Source organism: Aulonocara sp. 'chitande type north' Nkhata Bay, linkage group LG2, assembly GCF_057382095.1.
Source record: "Aulonocara sp. 'chitande type north' Nkhata Bay isolate Kocher_YH1m ecotype deep benthic linkage group LG2, A_spYH_male_GT1.1, whole genome shotgun sequence".
NCBI lineage: Eukaryota > Metazoa > Chordata > Actinopteri > Cichliformes > Cichlidae > Aulonocara > Aulonocara sp. 'chitande type north' Nkhata Bay.
This window is the reverse complement of record NC_141345.1, coordinates 6040741-6064920: the sequence shown is the minus strand read 5'-3', so window position 1 is coordinate 6064920 and position 24180 is coordinate 6040741. Positions and strand designations below refer to the sequence as shown.

The following is a 24180-nucleotide window of genomic DNA, read 5'->3' as shown; positions in this document are numbered from 1 at the left end:
CATACACTAAAATCTAAAGATCAAAATAATGTTTTACCTGTTTTATTTTTGTATTTGCCCAAATACACAATGTCTTCCGATCCTACAACTTTAAATCTAGGAGAAACAGTGCAGATTTTAACTCTTTTGGTCCTCAAAAACAAAGGCATTATCACTTTTAGGTTCTTAGGAGGTACATTTAACTAACTACCTGCGGGGATAGAAATGTGTAGCACATGTGTGCCTGTGTTTCTGAGACCTGTTAGCTGATTTCCAGGATCTGATTAGAAGGGAAAACTAATGAAGCACACTGTCAGTAAAAATTTCACACATTCATTCATTAAATATGTTCTTCCTCACTTTTGGAGAAAAGACACAAAGCTTTGAATTTTTACCTACATTTATAAACCAGGATCATCTTCAAGAGCTAAAATGTCAGTCCTGAAAATGACACGCATACATCTCAAGGCTAAAAAATGATGGAAAAATGATTTGAGTTAAAAAACTCTAAATTAACGTTGTTACTGTTGAAATTACTGAAAGTGTGGTGGAAACATTTATTGTATGGTTTCATTAAATTTACTACTCAGCTGACTGTGAGGGGGTCTGGTGGGTGGCACTGAGTTCTGATGGACCACCATTGGTTTCCCAACATGTCCTTACTCTGTTTTAGTCTCGTAAAAGCTGAAACTCAGTCTGTCTGTGTTTGACATTTGAAATGAAAAGCCTGTAAACGTGCGTTCCAGCCTCCTGACTTTGCTGACACTCGGTCATCATACTTGCTCTTGGACTTGTGTTGAACTCGACTGAGGTGGTCTGATCAGACACAGCGCTGCTCTTCGCTGCAGCTGTCCACACATCACAGACAAAGTCAGGAGTGTTTCTACCTCATCCAGCTGCCTCACAGTGTGTGTGTGTGTCACCTCAGGGCATTTTGTCACTTAAGAGTGGGACATTTGGCTGATCGGTTTTCCTCCCCCTGAAGTGCACGCTTCAAAGGCCGGATGAGCAGATTAGAGGTCAGGATGGGCTCAGGACTAACTGATTTAGGAAGGTTTAGGCTTCAGTCCGAAATCCATCCTCTTTGTTTGGCCTCATCGCCCCGCCGGCTCTGTTCCTGTTGGCAGCTTCTTCTCGCCTCTTTAATTCGTTTTTCTCTGCTTCAGTAAGCTACAGGGGCCTACACGGGACAATAATTGATCCTCATGTTCGCATGAGATCAGTAAATACATGCAGCGAAGCCCAGAGGACACAGGTAACCAATACAGGAGACTTTTCCTGCCCTGCAGAGAGAAAGTTGATTTCTTCAGTTTTACTTCTTGTTGGGGTTTTTGTTTTTACTGTGAAGATTTTAGATGTTTGACTTTTAATTCTCATACTCCTGTTTAAAGTACTGAGGTTGTTATTCTTGCACCTGTGGACAGGATCGTCTGTTGTTCTGGAGAAGCAAACCTAAAGACGCTCTGCAGAGAAACGTAAAAGTCTGCTGCCACCTGTTGTTCACTCAGAGCATCGCATCCTGTAATATCTCTTACAGGGAGATGTCATGGTTTCACAACATATAAATAACCGTTAATACAAAACAGTTATCACTAAATGGTTGTATGTTTAGTTTAGTTTCCAGAATGAGTTTTAGTTCAGTTTTTATTTGTTTCTTTATTTGTTTTATTTGTTTGTTACGAGTTTAAGTGTTCTGTAAAAACATTTGAGACAACGTAAAATCCCATTCTTAAAAATCCTTACATTTTCTTTTTTCTATTTTATTTAAGTTAATTGAAGATTTTCACACTGTTTTATAATAATGGGTTGTATTTATATAGCACTTTTCAGGACCCTCAAAGCGCTTTACAATTCCACTATTCATTCACTCTCACATTGGTGGAGGCTACAGTTGTAGCCACAGCTGCCCAGGGGCAGACTGACAGAAGTGAGGCTGCCATATCGCGCCATCAGCCAACACCAGTAGGCTGTAGGTGAAGTGTCTTGCCCAAGGACACAATGACCAAGACAGACAGAGTTGGGGATCAAACCGGCAACCTTCCGGTTACAAGATGAGCATCCCAAGCCCCTGAACCATGGTCGCCCTTAGTGCAATTTTAAATTACTTTTCATCCATTCATCCATTCGCTACCGCTTATCCTTTTCAGGGTCGCGGGGGGTGCTGGAGCCAATCCCAGCTGTCATGGGGCGAGAGGCGGGGTACACCCTGGACAGGTCGCCAGTCTGTCGCAGGGCTAACACACAAGGACAGACAACCATTCATACTCACATTCACTCGCACATTCACACCTAGTGGCAATTTGGATTATCCAATTAACCTATCCCCACAAGCTGCATGTCTTTGGATGGTGGGAGGAAGCCGGAGTACCCGGAGGGAACCCACACAAACACGGGGAGAACATGCAAACTCCACACAGAAAGACCCCGGCCTGATGGTGGAATTGAACTCAGGACCTTCTTGCTGTGCGGCAACAGTGCTAACCACCGTGCCACCGTGCTGCCGAATTACTTTTCATTTGTTAGAAAATCAGGTAATTCCATCATAACTACAAAAGCACAGGAGATAGCTCTATTAAAAACTACAGCCAAACTTATTTGAAGCAAATCCAAATGATCCATGCCCTTCAAGTAGTTGGAAAACATTCTTGCATGCAAAGGTTGTTTGATCAATATGATCTGTCCAGAATATTATACAGAACATGTGAATATCTCTGGTGTTTCTCTATTTCACAATAATAATAAGATTTGCATGTATCTAGAAAAGGGTGGAGTGCCCCAAGTGGAGAAGTTTAAGAATCTCAGGGTCTTGTTCACAAGTGACGGGAGAAGGGAGCGGGAGATCAACAGACAGATTGGTGCAGCGGCTGCAGTGAGGCAGACGCTGTACCGGTCTGTTATGGTGAAGAGAGAGCAGAGTGTAAAAGCAAAGCTCTCAATTTACCAGTTGATCTACGTCCCTACCCTCACCTATGGTCACGAGCTGTGGGTAGTGACCAAAAGAATGAGATCACAGATACAAGAGGCAGAAATGGCTTCCTCCAAAGGATGGCTAGCCTCTCCCTTAGAGATAGGGTGAGTTCAGCCATCCGGGAGGGGCTCAGAGTAGAGCCGCTGCTCCTTCACATCGAAAGGAGCCAGTTGAGGTGGTTCAGGCATCTGACAAGGATGACTCCTGGGTGAAGTGTTCCGGGCATGTCCCACAGGACACGGTGGAGAGCATCTCTCGGCTGGCCTGGGAACGCCTTGGTGTTCCCCCAGACAAACTGAAGGAGGTGGCCGGGAAGAAGGAGGTCTGCGCTTCTCTGCTTAGGCTGCTGCCCCCACGACCTGGCCCCGCATAAGCAGACGAAGATGGATGGATGAAAATATGACTCAGAGCTAAAAGATAATCCTCGTGTAAAAAGGAGACCCATCATATGCTCTGACTTGTTTTGAGCTGCCATATATCTCACATGTTGATATGAGCATAGAACATTTACCTGAAAATGCACTTTCTGAAGTTTTCTTCAGTAAATCATCAGAAAATAGATCAAACATCTGGAGTACAGAGTACAGAAAAAGTGAGCATTTTGTCTTGGAATGAATGCAAAATTTACTTTCTTGCTGATTTTTAATAAAAAATAATTGTGTTTTCATGTAAAATGAAGATAAAGGTAAAATTTTGTATGTCTTCATTAAATTTCTAATGCTACTGAAACAAAATTGTAGTTTGTTACTCTTGATTTTCCTGATGTAGGTGTGTTAATGTGGCGCTGTTCAGACTGAAATCAGAATCCTGTCTCAGAGTGATGCTGCAAAACCAGCTCATGCATCACTTGGACTACAGTAATTAGTTTTATGACAAAGGCAGTAAAATGCATGAGGGAGGACGTGACAAAGAACAGAGCGAGACACAGACGGAGACTAGAGCAGAATGGACGCACCTGGGAGCACAGCTGAACACAACTAACTGATGAGATAGGGGAGGCAGAGCTGAACATCACACACACGAGCCGAGGGATTGTAAAAAGTAGCACACACACACTGAGGCGTGTGAACTTGACACAGGGACCGACAACAAACAGACATGACAGACAAAGGTATGACACACAGAGAAATGATCCCGGGAACACAACTGACTTCCAAAAGAGATGCTGATGACAAGACAGAGACGAGACAAGAACTAGAAATGTGAATAACCAAATTATTCTTCCCACTGATTCTTCATGGCCACACTGGTGCTGGTGCTTTAATTCCAGGTCCAGCAGACTGAAAAGTGTGCCACCGCTTTTATTCTTCAACACAACACACTAAAACTTTGGCTGTGAATGATGAAGGTGGAGTGATCTGAATGTGGGGCTCGGACATGGACAGAAGTCATGGATAGTTAGTCATGGACTCCCTCCTCTGTGCCCTCTGTAGAACAGAATGAGCTGCTCATGCATCCTTCATCCATCATCATCAAAACCAAATAGAAACAAATCATCTAACAGCTTCCATGCAGAGGAGAAGAGCTGTTTATGCTTAAGGCTCATATCTAAGAAAACACACTTACAATGAAGAACAAAATAAATTCATGCAGCTTTGGTGCAGATGAGATCACTTCTCACTTTGTCACAGGTCTTTATACAGACAAACTAAAAACATCTCCTGATTCAGTAGCTTGTAGGACCTCCTTTAAAACCAGCAGATTGAAAGGAGATCACAGGTGTCTCAGTTACTGCCAGAACTGGATCCTGATTCCAGACTATTTTATTTTATCATTCACATGTTTGTTTCTTAAGTTTTCTTGTGTTCCATAAAATTATGCCTGGCTCCCCATCCTCTACTGGGAAAATGGGATCTAGATAAGACTGCTTTGTGGATGCGATCTCCCACACTGTTGTTTTTCCTGCTGCCAGCAGATGGAGACAAACTTTAACTTCATGTTCTCTGTTTTTAGTCAGGCTTAGTTTCTGTAGTGGAAATAATAAGTGTGATTATATGCTATGACTATGACATGTATGCACATATGATTCGTTCGGTAAAATAAATTAAACAGTGTTCATGTTGTACCTCTCTCCTAACCCACTCCATACTTACTGGTGATTTGAACAAAATTTTTTAAAATTGGATTCATTGCTCCATCAGACCCGTTGCCACTGATCTTCAGATGAGTTTGTTGTGGAATTTGACATACTGCAGCCCCTTCTCCCTTTTCCCTTTCATTAAGAATGACTTCCTGACAGCCTGATGAGACTTCAGTGATCAGTAGATGGATTACCTGAAGGTCAAGATGCTTCTCTCAAGTCCTGTGTCAATCTTTTTAAAGACACACTGCACACCATGCTGAGATATGCCAGTGTAACAGGGCGGCCCTTAGCGGCTGGAAACACAGTGAGATGGACCAATAAATATAGTAAGGGTGTCCTCTTCCTTACAGCCAGCTAATAGTTTTTTAGGATTCGCCTTGTCGTTTCAAAAATACAATTTTATGCTGTCAAACTGTCTAATCTTTGATATTTTTCATAGATGTAACCAAAGGAATGGAACAAATGATATATTTTATGACAGGCTGCCTAAAGACACAGTTTAAAATTAGCTCTTTGCTAAGATAATAATAATAAATAAAAATAAATAAATAAATAATAATAAAAAAAATGATGGGCGGCTTAAAACTTTTTAAACAGTTCTGTAATTAGTGAAGTTAAAAAAGTGAAATAAAATATTTCAAGTGCAAGTGTTCCTAAAAAAGTTCCTCGTCTAGCTATTAAGTAGCGTGAATTCTTTTGATGTTACAAAAGTACACATTATTTTGAAGATCACAGGAACTTTTCCAAAACTGGTCTTATTTTGAAATGTCTTACCGGAAGTTACGTCTTCGCTCCGTGTTGTTGGGCCGTGGCGCTGAAAGGAGCGCTCCCAGCCGCAGGGGTGGATGGCAAGGAGCCGGAAGAAAGAGAAGTCAGAATAAAAGGACGTAAAGCAGAAAAGAAGAAGAAGACTAGGAGGAGGAGAGGAACGAGGAGAGGGAGAAGTCCAGAAGAGGAGAAGAAGTGAGGAGCTGGTGGAGTGACTCAGTGTGATTTCTTTAACAGCTGCAGCGGCTGTCAGTCAAACACGAACAGACCCGCCAGGTGGGCTCAGGCCCCGCCCCTTCAGGTAAACCCTCAACTGTTTCTGCTGTTACAGAAGTCCTTAAATATCAAAGTAATAATAAGTAATCAAAGTAACAGTGGAGTTCCGCTGAGTGGAAAAATTACTTTAATGTGTGTGTAAGTATGAGCGGGAGTAGACACGTGTAGAGACTTTGTACTGAGAGGAAGGACGATTTAAAAGTATTTTTTACAGTTTTGTATGAAGTACTGCAGTAATTACCAGTGAGTGTGTGTGTGTGTGTGTGTGTGTGTGTGTGTGTGTGTGTGTGTGTGTGTGTGAGAGAGAGAGAGAGAGAGAGAGAGAGAGAGAGAGAGAGAGAGAATGGGATCAGTGAGCATAAGCAGCTTTCCTAAAAGCATGAAGTATTTGCTCACTTCCTATCAGGCTGCCGGTGTTGTGCTGCATTCTGTGACCGGATCAACTGCGTTCCTGCCTGCTGCTCATGTTTCCATCACTTCATGCTCAAAAAGCAAAGTCAGTGATGCTCTTCATCAGTCAGAGATCCACCTCCAAAACGAACAAGAAAAACACATCTGATTTCAGTTATGACGAGCTGTTTGTACTAACGTCATAAAACAAAAAGTCTTTCTAGAAGACAAATGAAACAAATGTCCCGAAGTCAGAGCCAGTGTTGTGTCAAAAAGTGATTGTCTGCCAAAAACTGATTGTTTGTATTTAAACTGCTATAAATAACTTGTTGGTCTATAATATGTGAAACATATGTCAAATGTATCCCTCATGAATGATATCAAGTCATCTTAAGCAACAAACAACATTCCTGTAACAAGGTAGAAGCCGCAATCAGTTTTTGGCAGTGACTTTTTTGTATCCTTTATTTATGCAGTTAAAAAAATTCTTGTTGACTTTAAAAAGATCTCTTTCAAGAGTAATCGGGCCAAGGGGACAGCTGAAATTGCAACAAATGCAAAAATAGTTCTGTAAACATATTTTAAGTGGACAAAAGGGAGCTGATTGATTATAATGTAAGTACAATAACACAGGTATTTTTTTTTATTTTATATACACCCCTTTGTAATACCTGTTCACCAAAGTCTATTTAGCAACATATATAATGATATTACACATAAAAAAAAAACACACGGAAACATTGGAAATCAGTTTTTGGCACAACACCTGTCTGCAGAGCATCTCAGTTGAGCATGGCTAAAAACCAGTAAACAGGCAGAATTATATTAATAAATCAACCAGCAGAGGGTGCTCTATAGGTTGGCTAAGTTTGTAGTTTTGCATTAAATTAGACAAGAGCCACTAGCACTTCTTCCTGGTGCCTTACAGTGGTTGCTAGAGGTTGCTGGCCGTTTTGGGGTGATATTGGTTGCAAACAGGGTGCTGCACCAGAAAAACTCCTTTTAATTGCTGTGGTTACTAGGAAGTTGCCATAGTCACCCATATTTTGCGTGCAAGGTTGCCACTTGTCTGCAAACACTCACTAACTAACCACTAGCAGTAGTGCAAACCAAACAGGAAACAGATAACTTTCAAAGTAAAGGTTGGGCCTCATTGCCAGACACATTCCACAAGACATGAATGACTTTTACTTTGAAGGCACAGTCTTTGTTTTAACTAACTTAGCTAGCAGCTGTCAAATGTTTGCAAACAAGATGGCATCTTCCACCCAAACTACAGGCAACTGCAGCAATCTGTCAGCAACCAAAGCAGTTTCACCTTGCAACAGCAACTTTCTGCAACCACTTGTAAATCAATCAGAGAATATTGATTTTTCCTTTGCAGCCTGGGATTGCCATGGCGTAACTGTTCACGCTGATGGATAAACATCATATACATGACTTCCACACAGAGAGGTGACAGTGTCTGTTGTTTCTGTTAGATGAAATAACATGGAGTCACTCATAAATATCTCACAGTTGTAAGTCATTACCAAAGGATAGAGCAACAGGAGTAAAATAAGCTTAATGAGTAGTAGGCTCAAACTGTCATAAACCTCTGACGTGCTTGAGGGTTTGGCTTTGGGTTGGGCCTTCGGGGCCAGTGCAGTGAGCTGTGAGAATGCCAAAACTTTTCCAAGTCAAACAAACATTTAGATAACAAGACATATTGGCCAAAGCTGCTGCCGCAAACATGAATCATTTCATGCTCACTCAGATGACAAGCAGTATGCTGTGGGACCGACACGGTGAACTCTAAAAGCGGTCACACCTGCAGCGGAGCAGCCCCAACTGAAACAAGTCACGTGCAGACCATCGCTTGTTTTTTCTTCAGCACTTAAAATGCTTGCATTACGTTCCTGGAAGCAGCGCTTAGGCTTTTAAATCAGCACTGTCTCAGCTTTTCCAGTTAGCACGCTCTGAACACACACCAATACTTAAATAGCATGAGAGGAAATACAGGCATGAGACACACCACTGCTGAAAGGAATTTGTCCTAGGTGAAGAATTTCCCATGAACGTCTTCTTTAGCATTGCTTGGATCCTTTCCCCCCCTGTTGAACACTTAATTTGATTTCAAGCAATTTTCTTTTCTCACCCTTTAGTGTCATGCAGATCTAACCTTTTCAGCTTTCTTACTCTTCCTGCCAGTCTAATATTAGCCTGGTAGTTTCATCTGGAACTGGATCCAAAACCTGACATGTACAAAACAGCATTGAGGGAAAAGCTCCCCCCAGAAGCTAAATGTCTTTTAAAATGGCCACAGAGCACTCTTGCTTTAAATCTGTGGTTTTTAAGGGTTTCCAACCTATCTCACACTTTAGTGTTAGCCATTGTCCCATGATGACGATTGCATCAAGCACACTCTGAATCAGCGCAGTTAGATCAGTTTCCGTACAATGACCCATAAAATCCCAAGCAGGTGTTCATAAACAGCTGACACTAAGTGTGACAACACAATAGAATTTGTTTTAAAAAAAGATCTTCAGTCTGTCACAGTGATTCTCAGAAAGTTATGATAAAAAACAAACACACTATTCTGAAGCATTTTAAAAATATTACACATTAAACAAAGTGAAGTAACTTAAATGAATGGTAAGTCAACAAAAGTGAAAGTTGGGAGAATCAGGATTGTGAGAGGTGCAAGGAAGAAAAACAAAGAACTAACTCAGAGCAAGTACTAGCAACAGCTTTATAGACTGGAAAACCCAGTCAGCCCTGCCCTCCAGGTAGCTGAAACACCTACAGAGGAAAGGGAAGGCATTAAATGATGGGATCGGTCAGACTAAATTAAAGGAAAGGAAAATCTCCGAACTTAGTGCTTCTTTGAATGAATTCAAGTCTCTGGAGTGTGAATCAGCGCTGACACCAAATGCCGCACCACTGCTTACACAAACTAAATGTCAAATACCTCGAACTGGAAGCACATGCTCTACAAACACTGTCAGACAAAGGCAGAATGTGGGGAACCTTTACCATCTTCCCCTTTCAGCTGTTTGAATAAAATGAGTCTAGTAGTCAATAGAAAATTAAAGGGCAGCTGGTTTTCCTATCTGAAACCCGTTTAACTGAAAGCCAACAGTCCATACAGGACGCGGCCTCCTTCCAAACTCATTGAAGGCTGTCTGGAAAAATCCATGAATATAACAGCAGTCAGTAACATGCATGATCTGCACAGCACAGGTCTGCAGTTAAGCTGAACTGGATATTCCACAAATACGTGTGGGCTGACCTGCCACATGAGAAGGTCATGCCACGCTTACCAGTCAAGAGCCGCTACTCTAGTTTGGCTTTCCCCCTTCATATCTGTGTGTATAGAGATGCAGAGATATGGATTGTCATTTAGATGTTTTGCTTCCCTGGACCTGAACCACTTCCTGTAATTAGGTCCCATTACTTTAGAACTCATCAGATTTGTGCTTATTTTGGTGCTTTTCTTCAGTAGAAGAAGGATTCAGGTCCTCCACTGCGGGAAAAAAACACTAAAACGTGTTTTTAGAGCTTCACGCATCATGGTGCTCTGCTCCTGGACCACCAACGGGTGAATAAAGAGTCGAACACACATTTTAGACTATATACAAACACGTGACTTCAGTAAAAGAAGAAAGAATGGAAAAATAATTATTTACAGGTTTGGTCCTATTTGATTTTTATTTCTCAGTAGAGAAAAAACTTTTAGCATTCTCAGCTGAATTTTAAAATGATGATCCACAGACTGTATACCTTCATATACATATACAGTAGGCACTATACTGTACATTAAGACACTGACTACGCTTGCCATTGCACGCACAACAAAATCCACACCCAAAGCAAAGCTGATGTTTCTCTAAACAGGAAAATGTTCAACTGTCAGCCCAGCACTTAGAAATAACAATACAACTCTCTTTTTTTCTGTCCGCTTGCAGCACGCTCTTACTATTTATGGATTCTTTTCTCTTTAAATGGTTTTTAGTTTTACAAATTAAAGCATGAACTTCGAAATAGAACCAATAGAATTTCATCACCAACCCCAGGGCTTTAAAAAAAGACAGAAAAAAAATGCAGTTCTTCTAATGTCCACTAGAGGCTACAGCATAGACTCCCATGTTATTCTTGATTACAGCGTGCTTCAAAAGGGGTGTGGCCTCTTTGGCTGACCTGCAGAAAGGCTGTATCCCAATTCAGGGTCTGCAGCCTTAAAGGCCGCATTTTAAGGCCAATTACGTCACCGCGACGCGATGAAGGCTGTCCCAATTCGAAGGCTGCTCGAAATGCGTCCCTTAAATGAGATACAGCCATAGTTCACAGAAGTGGCTGCAGCTGCTAGCTGTCTGCTAGGCTTCACCTCAGCTAATTGGAGACCTCAAGGCCATGTTTGTGCTGTTAGAGCCTTTTGTTGTCATTTTAATAATTATTATTATTATCTAGCCAACAATATGGCTGCTGTGTGCGTAATCGTACTAACAGACCATTCAGTAAGTCCATTTCTAAACTTAAACTTTTATTTAGATGTTACTGTGCAGTAATTAGCAGGTATGTGTCTGTGTGATGCTGTTGTACTGTTTGTGAATGCAGCTTGACAGTCAAGCTAGCTAGCATAACATAACACTCCACCCTGTCATACAGATATGGTCTATATGCTATCTCTGAGGTTGAAGACAGATACTAAAACTAATGAGTGGCATTAAGGTGGGTATAGTCATCTTTTATTTACAGTCTATATAAGGTAAACACTCAGAAAGTAAGCAAATCAATTTTAAAAAATCATTTAATAAATAAATGAGTTTGAGGAACCTTGGCTGTCCACATGATTTTACTGCATACAGGTGATATTGCATATTTCAACACAAACTGATGTGTATCTGAATGTGTAACTGGTTTACTTTGAATTTGTGTCCCTGCATTTCTTCTCCTGCTGGCTATGTTTTCTTTTTTCCAAATGCAGCCTTTATTTATACTCCTTGTCTGGAAAAAGGCACTTAGCCTGGATTTGAAATTCTCAGAATCCAGTTTGATGGTTTACCGCCAAACGTCTCCTCACAAACATCATTAAACTCAATTTCCTTCCTCCGTCTTTCTTTTTGCAGGATGAATGGAAGCGGCTCAGCAGGAAATCCCAGCTCTGCCTCGTCTTGCTCACTTCCTGCCCACGCTAACGAGGGGACGCTGAAGACAGAGTCTCCGAAGAAGGACCACCAGAGCAGAGAGTCTGCCAGTGTGCCTGGGTCACAGAAGAACCAGAGGCCAGGAGGGAACAAACAGGCTAAAGAGAAAACAGACCGGCGGGATCCTCACACGGAGAAAACCTCAGAAAATACTCCAGAGACAAACAGGCTAAAGGCTAAAGATTCAACTTCTTCAAAAAATGAATCAAAACCAGATCGACCACAACCAGAAAACCTCTTTCCAGACCAAACCGAACTAGATCCTCTTCCTGAATCAACAGATTCTGGTTTGGGGGCAGATCAGAGGAACCTTGGAGATTCTGTCAGACCAAAACATGAACAAGAACCGGGTGACTCTCAGGACTGTCAAAACCACAAAGATCTTTTTTGTGCAGATCAGAAAACTAAAGATGAGAAAAGAAACTCATTTATAACTTTGCTAACAGATGAAAAGGATGTCCAGAATAAGCTCCATATTTCTGAGTCCATAGAGGAGAAAAAACCTGAGAGGCTTCAGCATTTCCAAGATCCTCCTCACCTAAACACCCACAAGTCTCCTCCCCCTTCTCCTGCAGACCAGAAAAGACACTTGGATCCTCCAGCTAAAAGATCCGCCCTGGCTCCACCAGCTCCACCTCTCACCATTGAGGCTTTCTGTGACCAGATGCAGCCCGGCCCTGCAGGGTTTCCTTCCGGGGAGCCCAAACTGTGCGGCTTCCTGATGAAGCAGGGTGGGCCTCTGAGGGCCTGGAAGCAGCGCTGGTTCACTTACGAGGAGAAGAAGAACCAGCTGTTCTACTACCGCACACCAAACGACGTGATGCCGCTCGGGTGGGTGGAGCTCAGCGGTGCCACCTTCACCTACCCACTGAAGTCAGAGCCGGGTACCTTCCAAATTAAGACACCTGAACGGACTTTCATACTGAAGGTAGGAGGCCAAATGTTGCTTAAAGCATTTTTGGATTTGAGTCGCAAGTGTTTGGAGTCTCTTAATCCACCTGCACCCTCTCCAGGCTGTGACCGAGGAGCTGATGCTCTATTGGCTGCAGCAACTACAGGTGAAGCGCTGGCAGCACCGAATGATGTCCATGTGCTCAGACCCAACAAACAACAACAACAACACTGCAGGTGAGAAACCAGCGCGAGCTGCTGCTCGAGCTTCTACATGGAACGCTGAGACATGAACTTAACTGTTTTAAAGTTTCTCCAGGATGTAGTTACAGCGAGCAACAATAAAAGTTTATTTAAAACAAAAGCCCTGAACACTGACAGAAGATCTGCTTCGTCTAATCTTATTTTGAAAATATCAGTAAATTACAGTTTGGTGAGCTTCAACCACCGTCCACTAGAGGCTCCAGCAGACCCCATAGTGCAGGGGTGGGCAACTCCAGGCCTTGAGGGCCGGTGTCCCTGCAGGTTTTAGATGTGTCCTTGAACCAACACAGCTGATTTAAATGGCTAAATTAGCTCCTGCAGTTCTCCAGAGGCCTGGTAATGAACTAATCATGTGATTCAGGTGTGTTGACCCAAGGTGAGATCTAAAACCTGCAGGACACCGGCCCTCGGGGCCTGGAATTGCCCACCCCTGCCATAGTGAGTCACTCCTGAAAGAAAAACATGTTTACAGCCTGATTTTTAAAAAGGGGGCGTATCCGTTTATGACTGCCAGGTGGCTGTAGCTAGTAGTATTCACCTCAGCTAATTGGAGTCCCTGAACTGGACCTGTGGACTGCGTTTGTGCTGTGGGAGCCTTTTTAATGCTAACAGATATTATTAATTTCGTTAACTCATAATTTGCATCATAACTTTCGTCAGGACGAATTTGGCAGCGATCCAATCTGAATCAACTTTTGATTTAGTCTCCTAGTCTGATGATGTTCAGTTGACTAAAACTAGTGATGGGCAGATGAAGCCTCATGAAGCATTGAAGCTTTTCATCCAATTGGTTCACCCCAGCGCAAAGCTTCTTGAAGCTTCATTTGCTCTAGTAGAATCACAATCAGAATCAGAATCAGAAAGGGTTTTATTGCCAAATGTTGAGCAGGTTTACAACATTAGGAAATTGCTGCGGTGCTTCAGTGCAAACATACTGTCATAAAAATATAAAAATAAGAATAAGAATTAAAAGTGCTAAGTGGATAGATATATACATGATATATACATGAGTGCAGGTGGTGATCAGTGCCAAACATGGAATGATGCAGTGAACACAGCGTAGGGTCATGTGTTAGTGGTGGGAACAGTCATACGGTTATTGTTCATGTGTCCGACAGCAGAGGGGAAGAAACTGTTCTTATGGCGAGAGGTTCTGGTGCGAATGGACCGGAGCCTCCTGCCTGAGGGGAGCAGGTCAAACAGACTGTGTCCAGGGTGAGAAGGGTCAGCTGAGATCCGAGCTGCACGCCGCAGTGTCCTGGAGGTGTACAGGTCCTGCAGAGATGGGAGTCTGCAGCCAATCACCTTCTCAGCAGAGCGCACAACACGCTGCAGTCTCTGTTTGTCCCTGATAGTGGCTCCAGCGTACCACACGGTGATGGAGGAGGTGAGGATGGACTCGATGATTGCAGTGTAGAATTGCATCATCGTCCGTGTTGGCAGGTTGAATTTCTTCAGCTGCCTCAGGAAGTACATCCTCTGCTGGGCTTTCTTTATGACGGACGTGATGGTGGGCTCCCACTTCAGGTCCTGGGTGATGGTGGTACCCAGGAAGCGGAACGAGTCCACAGAGGTGATGGGGGTGTCAGTCAGGATGATGGGGGGGAGTGGAGCTGTGTGCTTCCTGAAGTCCACAATAATCTCCACTGTCTTCTGGGCATTCAGCACCAGGTTGTTGTGGCTGCACCAGGACACCAGACGTTCAACCTCCCTCCTGTAGGCAGACTCGTCCCCGTCCGAGATGAGTCCGATAACGGTGGTGTCATCTGCAAACTTGATTAGCTTGACAGACTGGTGGGTGGAGGTGCAGCAGTTGATGTACGTCCAGTAGGACACCTACTGGACGTAAAAATATTAGTTGGCATGAATTTGAAGAGTGTGGCCTTTTGCACACAGCCTGTAAATGTCAACAACAAAAGGAGTGTGTAAAACATGTATATTGTATTGATGGCAGTATACTGTGTATATTTATACTGGCAGTATGGAAAATGATCATTTGGAAATGCTTAAAATGGAAATGATCATTTACTGTGAGGTGAGGTGTGGTTGGGGTGTGGACAGTGGTTGTGCTTTTGTAACGTTGAGGTATGGACAGCTACACACTGAGGCCTCAGTCCTGCCCATATTTTATTCAGTAAAAACTAAATTTTCACTGCTTTTATAACCTTTAGTGGGGAGAACATAGCTAGGATTTAATGATTTAACAAATCTTTTGAATCCTTTGTCCTCCACAATGCTAAATGGCTGGGAGTCCTCAATCACCATGCTAACCAGGTCTTCATCTATTGGAGATTGTTCTCCTGAGGAAAGACAATAAAGACAAAGCACAAATATAAATATCACACACGTAACTTATTACAGCTGTATAATATTGTTATATCATTTAGTAACATTACTGCATCCTATATTATCATGACATTTGATGGCTCACCTGGTCTTGCTCCACAATCGGTGTTCCCCTTATTCTCATGCAAAGCTCTGTTGTGCCTAAGCATGGATGAGGTGTTGTTGTTATATCCCAGCTCCCTGGCACAGAGCAAACACTTCACCTTGTACAAAAGTAAAGACAGCTTAACATATATTGTATTGCACCATCAGTATTATGAAAATACATCTTCTGTAGAAATTTACATACCTTGTTGGGAGGAATAAGATCAAAATGTTCCCACACAGGGGAGGACATCCTCCTCTTCTTAGCTGGCTCCATTCTCTCCTGACTTTCTCTCCTCACTCTCATAAACCTCCAAACTGTCTCCAAACTCTCACTAACTGCAACTCTCCATCAAACACCCACATTTTGAATGAAGTCTGAGGGGTTTATATCGCTGTCATATCTCGCGGCAAAGTTCGAACCACTTCATGAACCAGTCACGTGGTACAGCCGGGCAGCGAGGCTTCGGACGTCATCATTTTCAGCTCCTCCCATAAATGAAGCAAGCCTCGATACGCGCATCGCGGAAACGCTCCCTCCATTACTCGACACAAGCTTCGAAGCCTCGATACAGAACGTCCCATCACTAACTAAAACTAAACTTTCAGCATTTGCTGTCCAAATGAGTTGTGGTCCCAGAAGAAGTCTGATCTCTGTGTCTGTGTGATGCACCTGTACAGTGTATGCCTCTCATCCACACGTGGTCACTTCTAGCTCTATTAATGTTGAGGCTTCAGAATGCAGAAGCTACAAAGCTGTGAGTTTCCCATCTCATTTTTATACCCAGTCTGTGGTTGAAACAGACTTTCAGTCTCTAACTTGCTTTTCCCGTGACTCTCACCAGAAGCTTCTTCAGACCTTTTGTCTTTATCGGCCCTCTCATGTTCATGTTTGGTCTCTCATGTTCAGGAAGTGAGTGACTGCTGTGGTTTATCTTCCTCTTCCTCCTTTGTGTCCCAGCAAGAATTGGGAAATCCTTCCATGAGGAATGGGAGGGGCTCAGACTGACTCACTGTTCCCTGAAAGTCTAAAATTGCGTCAGAATAAAGGATCGAGCGAGTCATTTAGCATGCACTGACTGGTTTTGTTCCTCTTTTCATAGAAATATTTCAGGTTATACTTTTGTCACAGAGAAGAAGGTGCTTTTCCTTTCATTGTGTCTTCATATATGTGGCTGTTTTTCTTTTGTTTAGGTCAGCATGAAGGAGTTTACAGGGTCTCTCTCTGTGCTTCTTACACCCTTATCATCCTAATTAGGACCTGAGTTTGGAGATGGAGATCATCAAAATCCCAGCAGGGCCATTAAAAATTAAGCAGAGGAGCAGGTGGGGAAATTCACCGCTCCCTCCCCACTGAAAGGCACTAAACATGAATCCAGTCTGGTTTTATTTCTCTGTGCATTATGTCGGGATTCACTGATCAGCTTTTAGTTGAACATCCTCTTGTACAGACAGCCTACGGTCAGTTATCCGTCAGTGTTAAGCAGGCAGAGACTAGCTGAAGCTAAGCACAGCATTCCTATGACAGCAGTGGTAAACACAGTCATGCTGTGTTTAGGTGCAATGCTGGACAGCCTCCAACTGACGGATGAGGTTAAAATTGGTGACAGTGTTCACTGACTCAAACTAATTGAAAATATTAAGCACTCTGATGAGCTCTTTCAGCCTTTTGAGTTTCTGTGTTTGATCAAATAAACCATTTTTAAATGGCCTGCATTTGTATAGCGCTTTACTTAGTCCCTAAGGATCCCAAAGCGCTTTACACTACATTCAGTCATTCACCCATTCACACACACATTCACAATGGCAAGCTACATTGTAGCCACAGCTGCCCTGGGGCGCACTGACAGAGGTGAGGCTGCCGGACACTGGCGCCACCAGGCCCTCTGAGATCACCAGTAGGCAACGGATGAAGTGTCTTGCCCAAGGACACAACGACCGAGACTGTCCAAGCCGGGGCTCGAACTGGCAATCTTCCGATTACAAAACGAACTCCCAACTCTTGAGCCACAATCGCCCATGGCTTAATCTTAAATTATACTTTTGCGGATGAAGTAAAAAGTGTGATTTTACTTCTGTTGTGTGCCTCTACTGTTGTCTATTAACAAGTAAGCGCATTAGAGGGTTAAAAAGGTTAAAAATTTAATCTTCACTTAGCAAAAATTATGCAAATGTCATTAAATGAAATCATGAATGAAGCTTGTACTAAAAAGTGTTATCAGTCCAAGTACTTCATGTAGCATGCAGTCAAATACTTCACCTCTGAAAATATTTGACTTTTAAGAGGCCATCACGGCTCATTTCACCAAATATTGGTGGTGCTCAATATGCTCTGTGATGTCGCCCTGTGGAGCTGAGGATCATTTCCTGTTATGGTTCAGTTACATCATCATCTGGACAGGAAGCGATTCTGACTGCAGATCAGCTGCATGCGACTGAATGAGAGGAAACCCCCACAGACTAAATATAAACTGGCGAGCAAACACCTGCTAGAAGGAAAAAAAAACAGAGTGGCACAGCTCAGAGCTTCATTCTTTCATTTTTTTATCGTGAGATAAAATTTGTATAAAACAAGCATTGAACCTCCTCTGTTTATCAGTCTGACTACTGGAGCAGCTCACCTGGCTCTCAGGTATTCAGTACATGTCCCAGCTTGTTCAGCACTTTTACGTCTCAGCTCAGCTCACAGAGACGGCTCCATTGCTTGTTTGTTTTTAATTATCCTTCATGTAGGTGTTCAGAGCCTAATCTGACAGCGTGGAGATCTTTCAGTGCCCCCTGCAGGGTCTTTATGACATGGCCTGGAGATCCTCCCAGACTCATCCCAATATATACAGTGAAAATCGCAAAATTTCTTAATTTTTAAAAGAATAATTTTTTAAAATTGTTTTTATCTACGTTTGTGTTGTTTAGGCATCAGAATTACTCAACTACTTCAGTAAATCATTCCTATTATATTATAAAACACCTTTCAGGCACACACATTTCTGGATTATACCTTTTTGTAGCTGTTTCTTTTATTTATAGTCTAAACATTATTTATTACTACAATCTGCAACTCTTTCACAATTTTAGTCTTGCTTTCTACTTTTCTTTAACTTAAACGTATTTTTATTTTTTTGTTTTGTTTTATCACTGTTGTGCATATAATACCTATTTGTCGAGCTATCTTATCCATCTAACTAACTAGCTATCGTTTTATCTATCTAGCAATCTAGCTAACTATCTAGAATTCACATTAATCACATTATTGGACATCTAGTATGGAAAATTTTAAAAGATAATGGAGGTAGAAGTGCAAATAATTTTACATAAGGGGGACAAAAAATACACTGAACAAAAATATAAATGCAACACTTTTGTTTTTGCTCCAATTTTTCATGAGCTGAACTTAAAGATCTGAAATATTTTCTACATACACAAAGGACCCATTACTATCAAATATTGTTCACAAATCTGTCTAAACTGTGTTAGTGAGAACATCTCGTTTGCTCAGATAATCCATCCCACCTCACAGGTGTGGCATGTCAAGGTGCTGATTAGACAGCATGAATATTGCACAGGTGTGCCTTAGACTGCCCACAATAAAAAGCCACTCTGAAATATGCAGTTTAATCACACAGCACAATGATACAGAAGTCGCAAAACCCGTCAGTATCTGGTGTGGCCACCATTTGTCTCACACAGTGCAACATATAGATGTGTTGCACTGTGTGAGGCAAATGGTGCGCAATGGGCATAGAGTTGATCAGGTTGTTGATTGTGGGCTGTTGGTCCACTCTTCTTCAATACTTGTGTAAAGTTGCTGAACATTAGCAGGAACTGGAACACGCTTTCATGTGACAAACTGCTGTCATGTGACGACCTGCAGTCAGGTCCAGTCCCCGATAAGGACGACGGGCATGCAGATGAGCTTCCCTGAGATGGTTTCGGACAGTTTTAGCAAAAATTCTTTTTTATGCAAACTGATTGTTGCTGCAGCTGTCTGGGTGGCTGGTCTCCACCTGGTCGACCATCCTAGAGGTGAACGTGCTGGATGTGGAGGTTCTGGGCTGGTGTGGTTACATGTGGTCTGCGATTGTGAAGCCGGTTGGATGTACTGCCAAATTCTCTGAAACGCCTTTGAGGACGGCTTATGGCAGAGAAATTAACATTCATTTCACAGGCAAGAGTTCTGGTAGACATTCCTGCAGTCAGCATGCCAATTGCACGCTCCCTCAAAAGCTGCGACTTCTGTATCATTGTGCTGTGTGATCAAACTGCATATTTCAGAGTGTCCTTTTATTGTGGGCAATCTAAGGCACACATGTGCAATATTTATGCTGTCTAATCAGCACCTTGACATGCCACACCTGTGAGGTGGGATGGATTATCTCGGCAAACGAGAAGTTCTCACTAACACAGATTTAGGCTACGTCCACACGTACACGGATATTTTTGAAAACGGAGATTTTCCGTTTCCGTTTTAAAAAATAATCCCGTCCACACGTAAACGCAAAAGTGAAGGAAAACGCTGGTAGGAACATGCCAAAGCAACAGGTGGCGATATATTCCTAAACGTGTAGAAATGTTGGCCAATCAGAAGTCTAGAAGCCTCGGTGGGAAATAGTAAACAAAGATGGCACAAAGAAGCAGAACCTATGTGTGCAGGGATAGTAACTGTGTGTGTATGTGTAAGCATTTAAACACTGCAGAGAGTACAGTTAACAGTATTTTGTCCCCCACTGTAGAAATTAATTTCACCGAAACAATAACATGGCGCACACCTTTGACGCTGCGTTTTCTCAGTTTTCCTCATCCACAAGTAAATGCAAAAATGGAGCTTTCGAAAATATCCACCCTGGCAGGCGTTTTTAAAAAATCTCCGTTTTCAGTGACCGAAAACGCCGTTTACGTGTGGACGAAAGGTGCAAACGCACAGCAAAATCTGCGTTTTCAAAAATACCCGGGTACGTGTGGACGTAGCCTCAGACAGATTTGTGAACAATATTTGATAGTAATGGGTCCTTTGTGTATGTAGCAAATGTTTCGGATCTTTAAGTTCAGCTCATGAAAAATGGGAGCAACAAAAGTGTTGCGTTTATATTTTTGTTCAGTGTAATAATTAAACAATTTAAGACCCGTCAGTGAAGTGTGCTAAGGTTCAGACTCGTAAAGCAATTAGCCTGAGCTTTTTTTCAACAGTTTTAAAAAGAGTGAACATCTTTATATTCCTGTCACCTTTCTTTTTTTGCCTGGACGCAAGAGTCATAGCTGAGCCAGTGTTGATGTGTTTTGATCTTTCCATACAACAGAACCCTTTACCAGAGATTTGGAAGTGTGCCTTTTTTTTTACTCCCCTACTGAAAACTGGTGATTCTTCAATGGTCAATAACTACAGTACAGACCAGTTTCCAAACTCTGGATCTTAGTCTGGTAAATAATCAACTTAGAGTTTCTTGGATTATAGTAGTTTTTCTTTATCTCCTTCTCTGTCTGGCTTTAGGAAATTGCAATGCTATGAAACTGCTTTCTTAAAAGTTCTTAATGATGTTTATTGAGCCTTGAAAGCCTTCAAAGAACTACTGCGCTGCTCTTTTTATTGGTTTTTCAAAAGCCTTTAGCACTATTGACCATGGCATTTTATGCCAGAGGCTACTGGTCGTAGGCCTTTCAGACCAAGCAGTTTGGTGTATTACTAATGACTTTTCTGACCATCAGCAGTGCATGTAGCTCAGTGGCCTCTCTTCCAGAGAGTGCCCCAGGGTTATGTAGTGGGGCCTGCACTATTTACTATTTATGTTAATGGCTGTGGACAAAATCTTAATGCTTCGGTTAATTTTTACACAGATGATACAATTATTTATTGTGTTTTGAATTTATACAGTCACAGCTGTGTCAGCTCAGACTGCTTTTGAATGCAGGAAAAAAAACTAGTTTATGTGAAAATTACTGAAACTGAGGCTGAAGTTGGGCTTCTTTTTCCAAAAATCAATCGTGTTTCTCTTTCACAGCAAGGAAAAGGCTCGTTGTTACCACCTGTTAACCCCTCCTGGATTACAGCGATAAAATTTAGATGAATGCCTCTGCTCTTTCTCTCCATTTCATGGACTGTTTATCACAGGGCACTAAGATTTACAAGCAGCTGTAAACCTTTGGCACGCCACTGTACTTATATTCTCTGGTTGACTGGCTCTCACTGGCCATATGCAGGATGGTTCATTGGTATAATTTTATCTGTAAATCTATGTATGGTTTACTCCCTTCTTATTTATCAGAGTACACATCATGCAAACAGTTTAGTCATAGTCTGCAGTCTCAGGATTTTATTACAGTCACCATCAGTTCATACAGAACTCAGAAAGAAGGCATTCCTCTTTTTCTGCCCCATCTTTGTGGGATACACGATATGACATCAGCTGATGTCACTTGTAGACTTTAAAAGACGTACAAATGACTTTGTGAAATCATCCCTGGGAACTTGTTCCTGTTTTTGACATGAATGTGTAAACGTTAGACAATTTTAGCTATTCTATTGTTTCTTCTATTGCTGCGATTTTAATGTTTGTCTGACACAGGTCACTCTTGTAAATGAGACACCGAGTCTTAATGAGACTATATAAGAGAGTGTATAAGTAAAGGTCAAATAAAAAGTATTTAAACATCAAACACACATTCATTGAAAATAAGCAGCTAGAAGAAAACACACAGGCTTTGCGTGTGTGTCTGAGGTGTTGAATGTCTGTGTGTGTTTGTGCAGATGACTTCCTGCCAGTGTTGAAGAGCCCCATCGGTCTGGTCGGGGAGGGGGCCGCCAGTGTGCCGATGACGCGAATTCCCCTCGCCAACGTGTCGCTCAAGCATCCGCTCATCGAGATCCAGTGAGTCCCCTCGGCCACAAATCTGAGACATTTAAACGGCTCAGACAGTCTGATGTCTTCCACTTGTTTTGTTGTTGGTCTTCATGTTTCTTCTTTCTGAGTACAGAAACTCAGTCCACTGTCTGCGTAAGAGGTCATCCCAGGACTGGAGTCAGAGCGTGTTTCATGTAGAAGCTCCTCCCTGGATTCCCCCGAACATTGCCGACACAGTCAACACCCCCAGTATGTATATACAGTACTACAGCAGTACTACAGTAACTAGCTAGAGCTTAGAGTACACCAGTAATACCATTTTTATTCATCTATGAAACCACATGACGCAAATCAGTTAAACTACAGTCATAACTTAAAGACTTGAATGATGTTAAATTTTCTCCTTTTAAATTCACACAAACTGAAGTTTTTTATTGTACGCGGCCCTAAAAACCTCAGAAACTTGGTGTCCAACCAGATCCTTATTCTGAATGGTGTTACCTTTGCCTCCAGCAGCCCTGTGAGGAGTCTCGGAGTCACTTATGTCCGTCAGTGCGCACATTAGACAAATATGTAGGCCTTTTTTGTTTCATATATGCAACATCAACAAAATTAAGAACATGGCCTCAAAGTGATGCTGAAATATTAGTTCACAGATTTCCTACTTCTAGGCTGGACTGTTGGAATTCATTGTCAGGTTGTTCTTAAAGCTCGTTGAAAAGCCTTCAGCTGTTTGAAATTCTGCAGAATATAACAGACGAGCTCCCCAGTTTGGATTCAGGAACACTCTCTACTTTTCCTATTAGATTTCTCTTTTTAATAAACCTTGTAGTTAGTGTTGTGTAGGTGACAGGTGACAGTGAACCAAACCATGTTATGAATGTTTCCACCCATATTTGGTCGAGACAGATTGCTGCCCCACTCTAATCCTGCTTCTGTTGAAGGCATCTTCTGTCATAAAGTGCTCCACATGGAGGATCATGTAATCACTGAAGTCTCTCTAATACTGTAAGGCCTTTACTTTGAGATAATAAGGCAGCATTTTTGTGATTTGGGGTTATATAGAAATAAAGTTGAGGCCTGCAGTGCCCATCAGATGTGGAAGGAAGAAGATGCATCTATAGTTACCTGTGACTTTAAATTGGACTTGAACTGGGACTTTTTCATTTTGACTTCAGACTAAACACATAAACATCAGCCTGAACTGTGACTCACCTGTACTGAGTATTTTGTACCTGATTTGGGCCATGGTCCGCTTCAGTCCTCGGGTTTTTATTAAGAGCTTGTTAGTCTGTGTTTGTCCTGTAAATTACCACCATCAGTTTCTTTACAATTCAATTTTATTTATATAGCGCCAAATCACAACAAAAGTCGCCTCAAGGCGCTTCATAGATACAGAGAAAAACCCAACAATCATATGACCCCCTATGAGCAAGCACTTTTGCGACAGTGGGAAGGAAAAACTCCCTTCTAACAAGAAGAAACCTCCGGCAGAACCAGGCTCAGGGAGGGGCGGGGCCATCTGCTGCGACCAGTTGGGGTGAGAGAAGGAAGACTGAATAAAAGACATGCTGTGGAAGAGAGACAGAGGTTAATAACGGATGACTCAATGCAGAGAGGTCTGTTAATACATAGTGAGTGAGAAAGGTGACTGGAAAGGAAAAACTCAATGCATCATGGGAATCCCCGGCAGCCTACGTCTATTGCAGCATAACTAAGGGAGGATTCAGGGTCACCTGGTCCAGCCCTAACTATATGCTTTAGCAAAAAGGAAAGTTTTAAGCTTAATCTTAAAAGTAGAGATAGTGTCTGTCTCCCGAATCCAAACTGGAAGCTGGTTCCACAGAAGAGGGGCCTGAAAACTGAAGGCTCTCCCTCCCATTCTACTTTTAAATACTCTAGGAACAACAAGTAAGCCTGCAGAGCGAGAGCGAAGTCCTCTAATAGGGTGATATGGTACTACAAGGTCATTAAGATAAGATGGGGCCTGATTATTTAAGACCTTGTATGTGAGGAGCAGGATTTTGAATTCAATTCTGGATTTAACAGGAAGCCAATGAAGGGAAGCCAAAACAGGAGAAATATGCTCTCTCTTTCTAGTCCCTGTCAGGA

General features: G+C 42.2%; 1 protein-coding gene across 1 annotated transcript in view; it reads left to right on the top strand.

Annotated features, from left to right (window-relative positions):
- The first annotated feature begins 5829 nt into the window (after positions 1 to 5829).
- The window catches only part of LOC147337356 (TBC1 domain family member 2A-like), a 33158-nt gene continuing 14807 nt past the window's right edge, over positions 5830 to 24180 (top strand). Inside the window, exons 1-5 of the mRNA XM_086304064.1 lie at positions 5830 to 6099; positions 11573 to 12578; positions 12664 to 12778; positions 21975 to 22095; positions 22202 to 22317. Coding sequence (XP_086160190.1) covers positions 11574 to 12578; positions 12664 to 12778; positions 21975 to 22095; positions 22202 to 22317 — 1357 coding nt within the window. The 5' untranslated portion in view covers positions 5830 to 6099; position 11573. The remainder of the gene's footprint in view (positions 6100 to 11572; positions 12579 to 12663; positions 12779 to 21974; positions 22096 to 22201; positions 22318 to 24180) is intronic.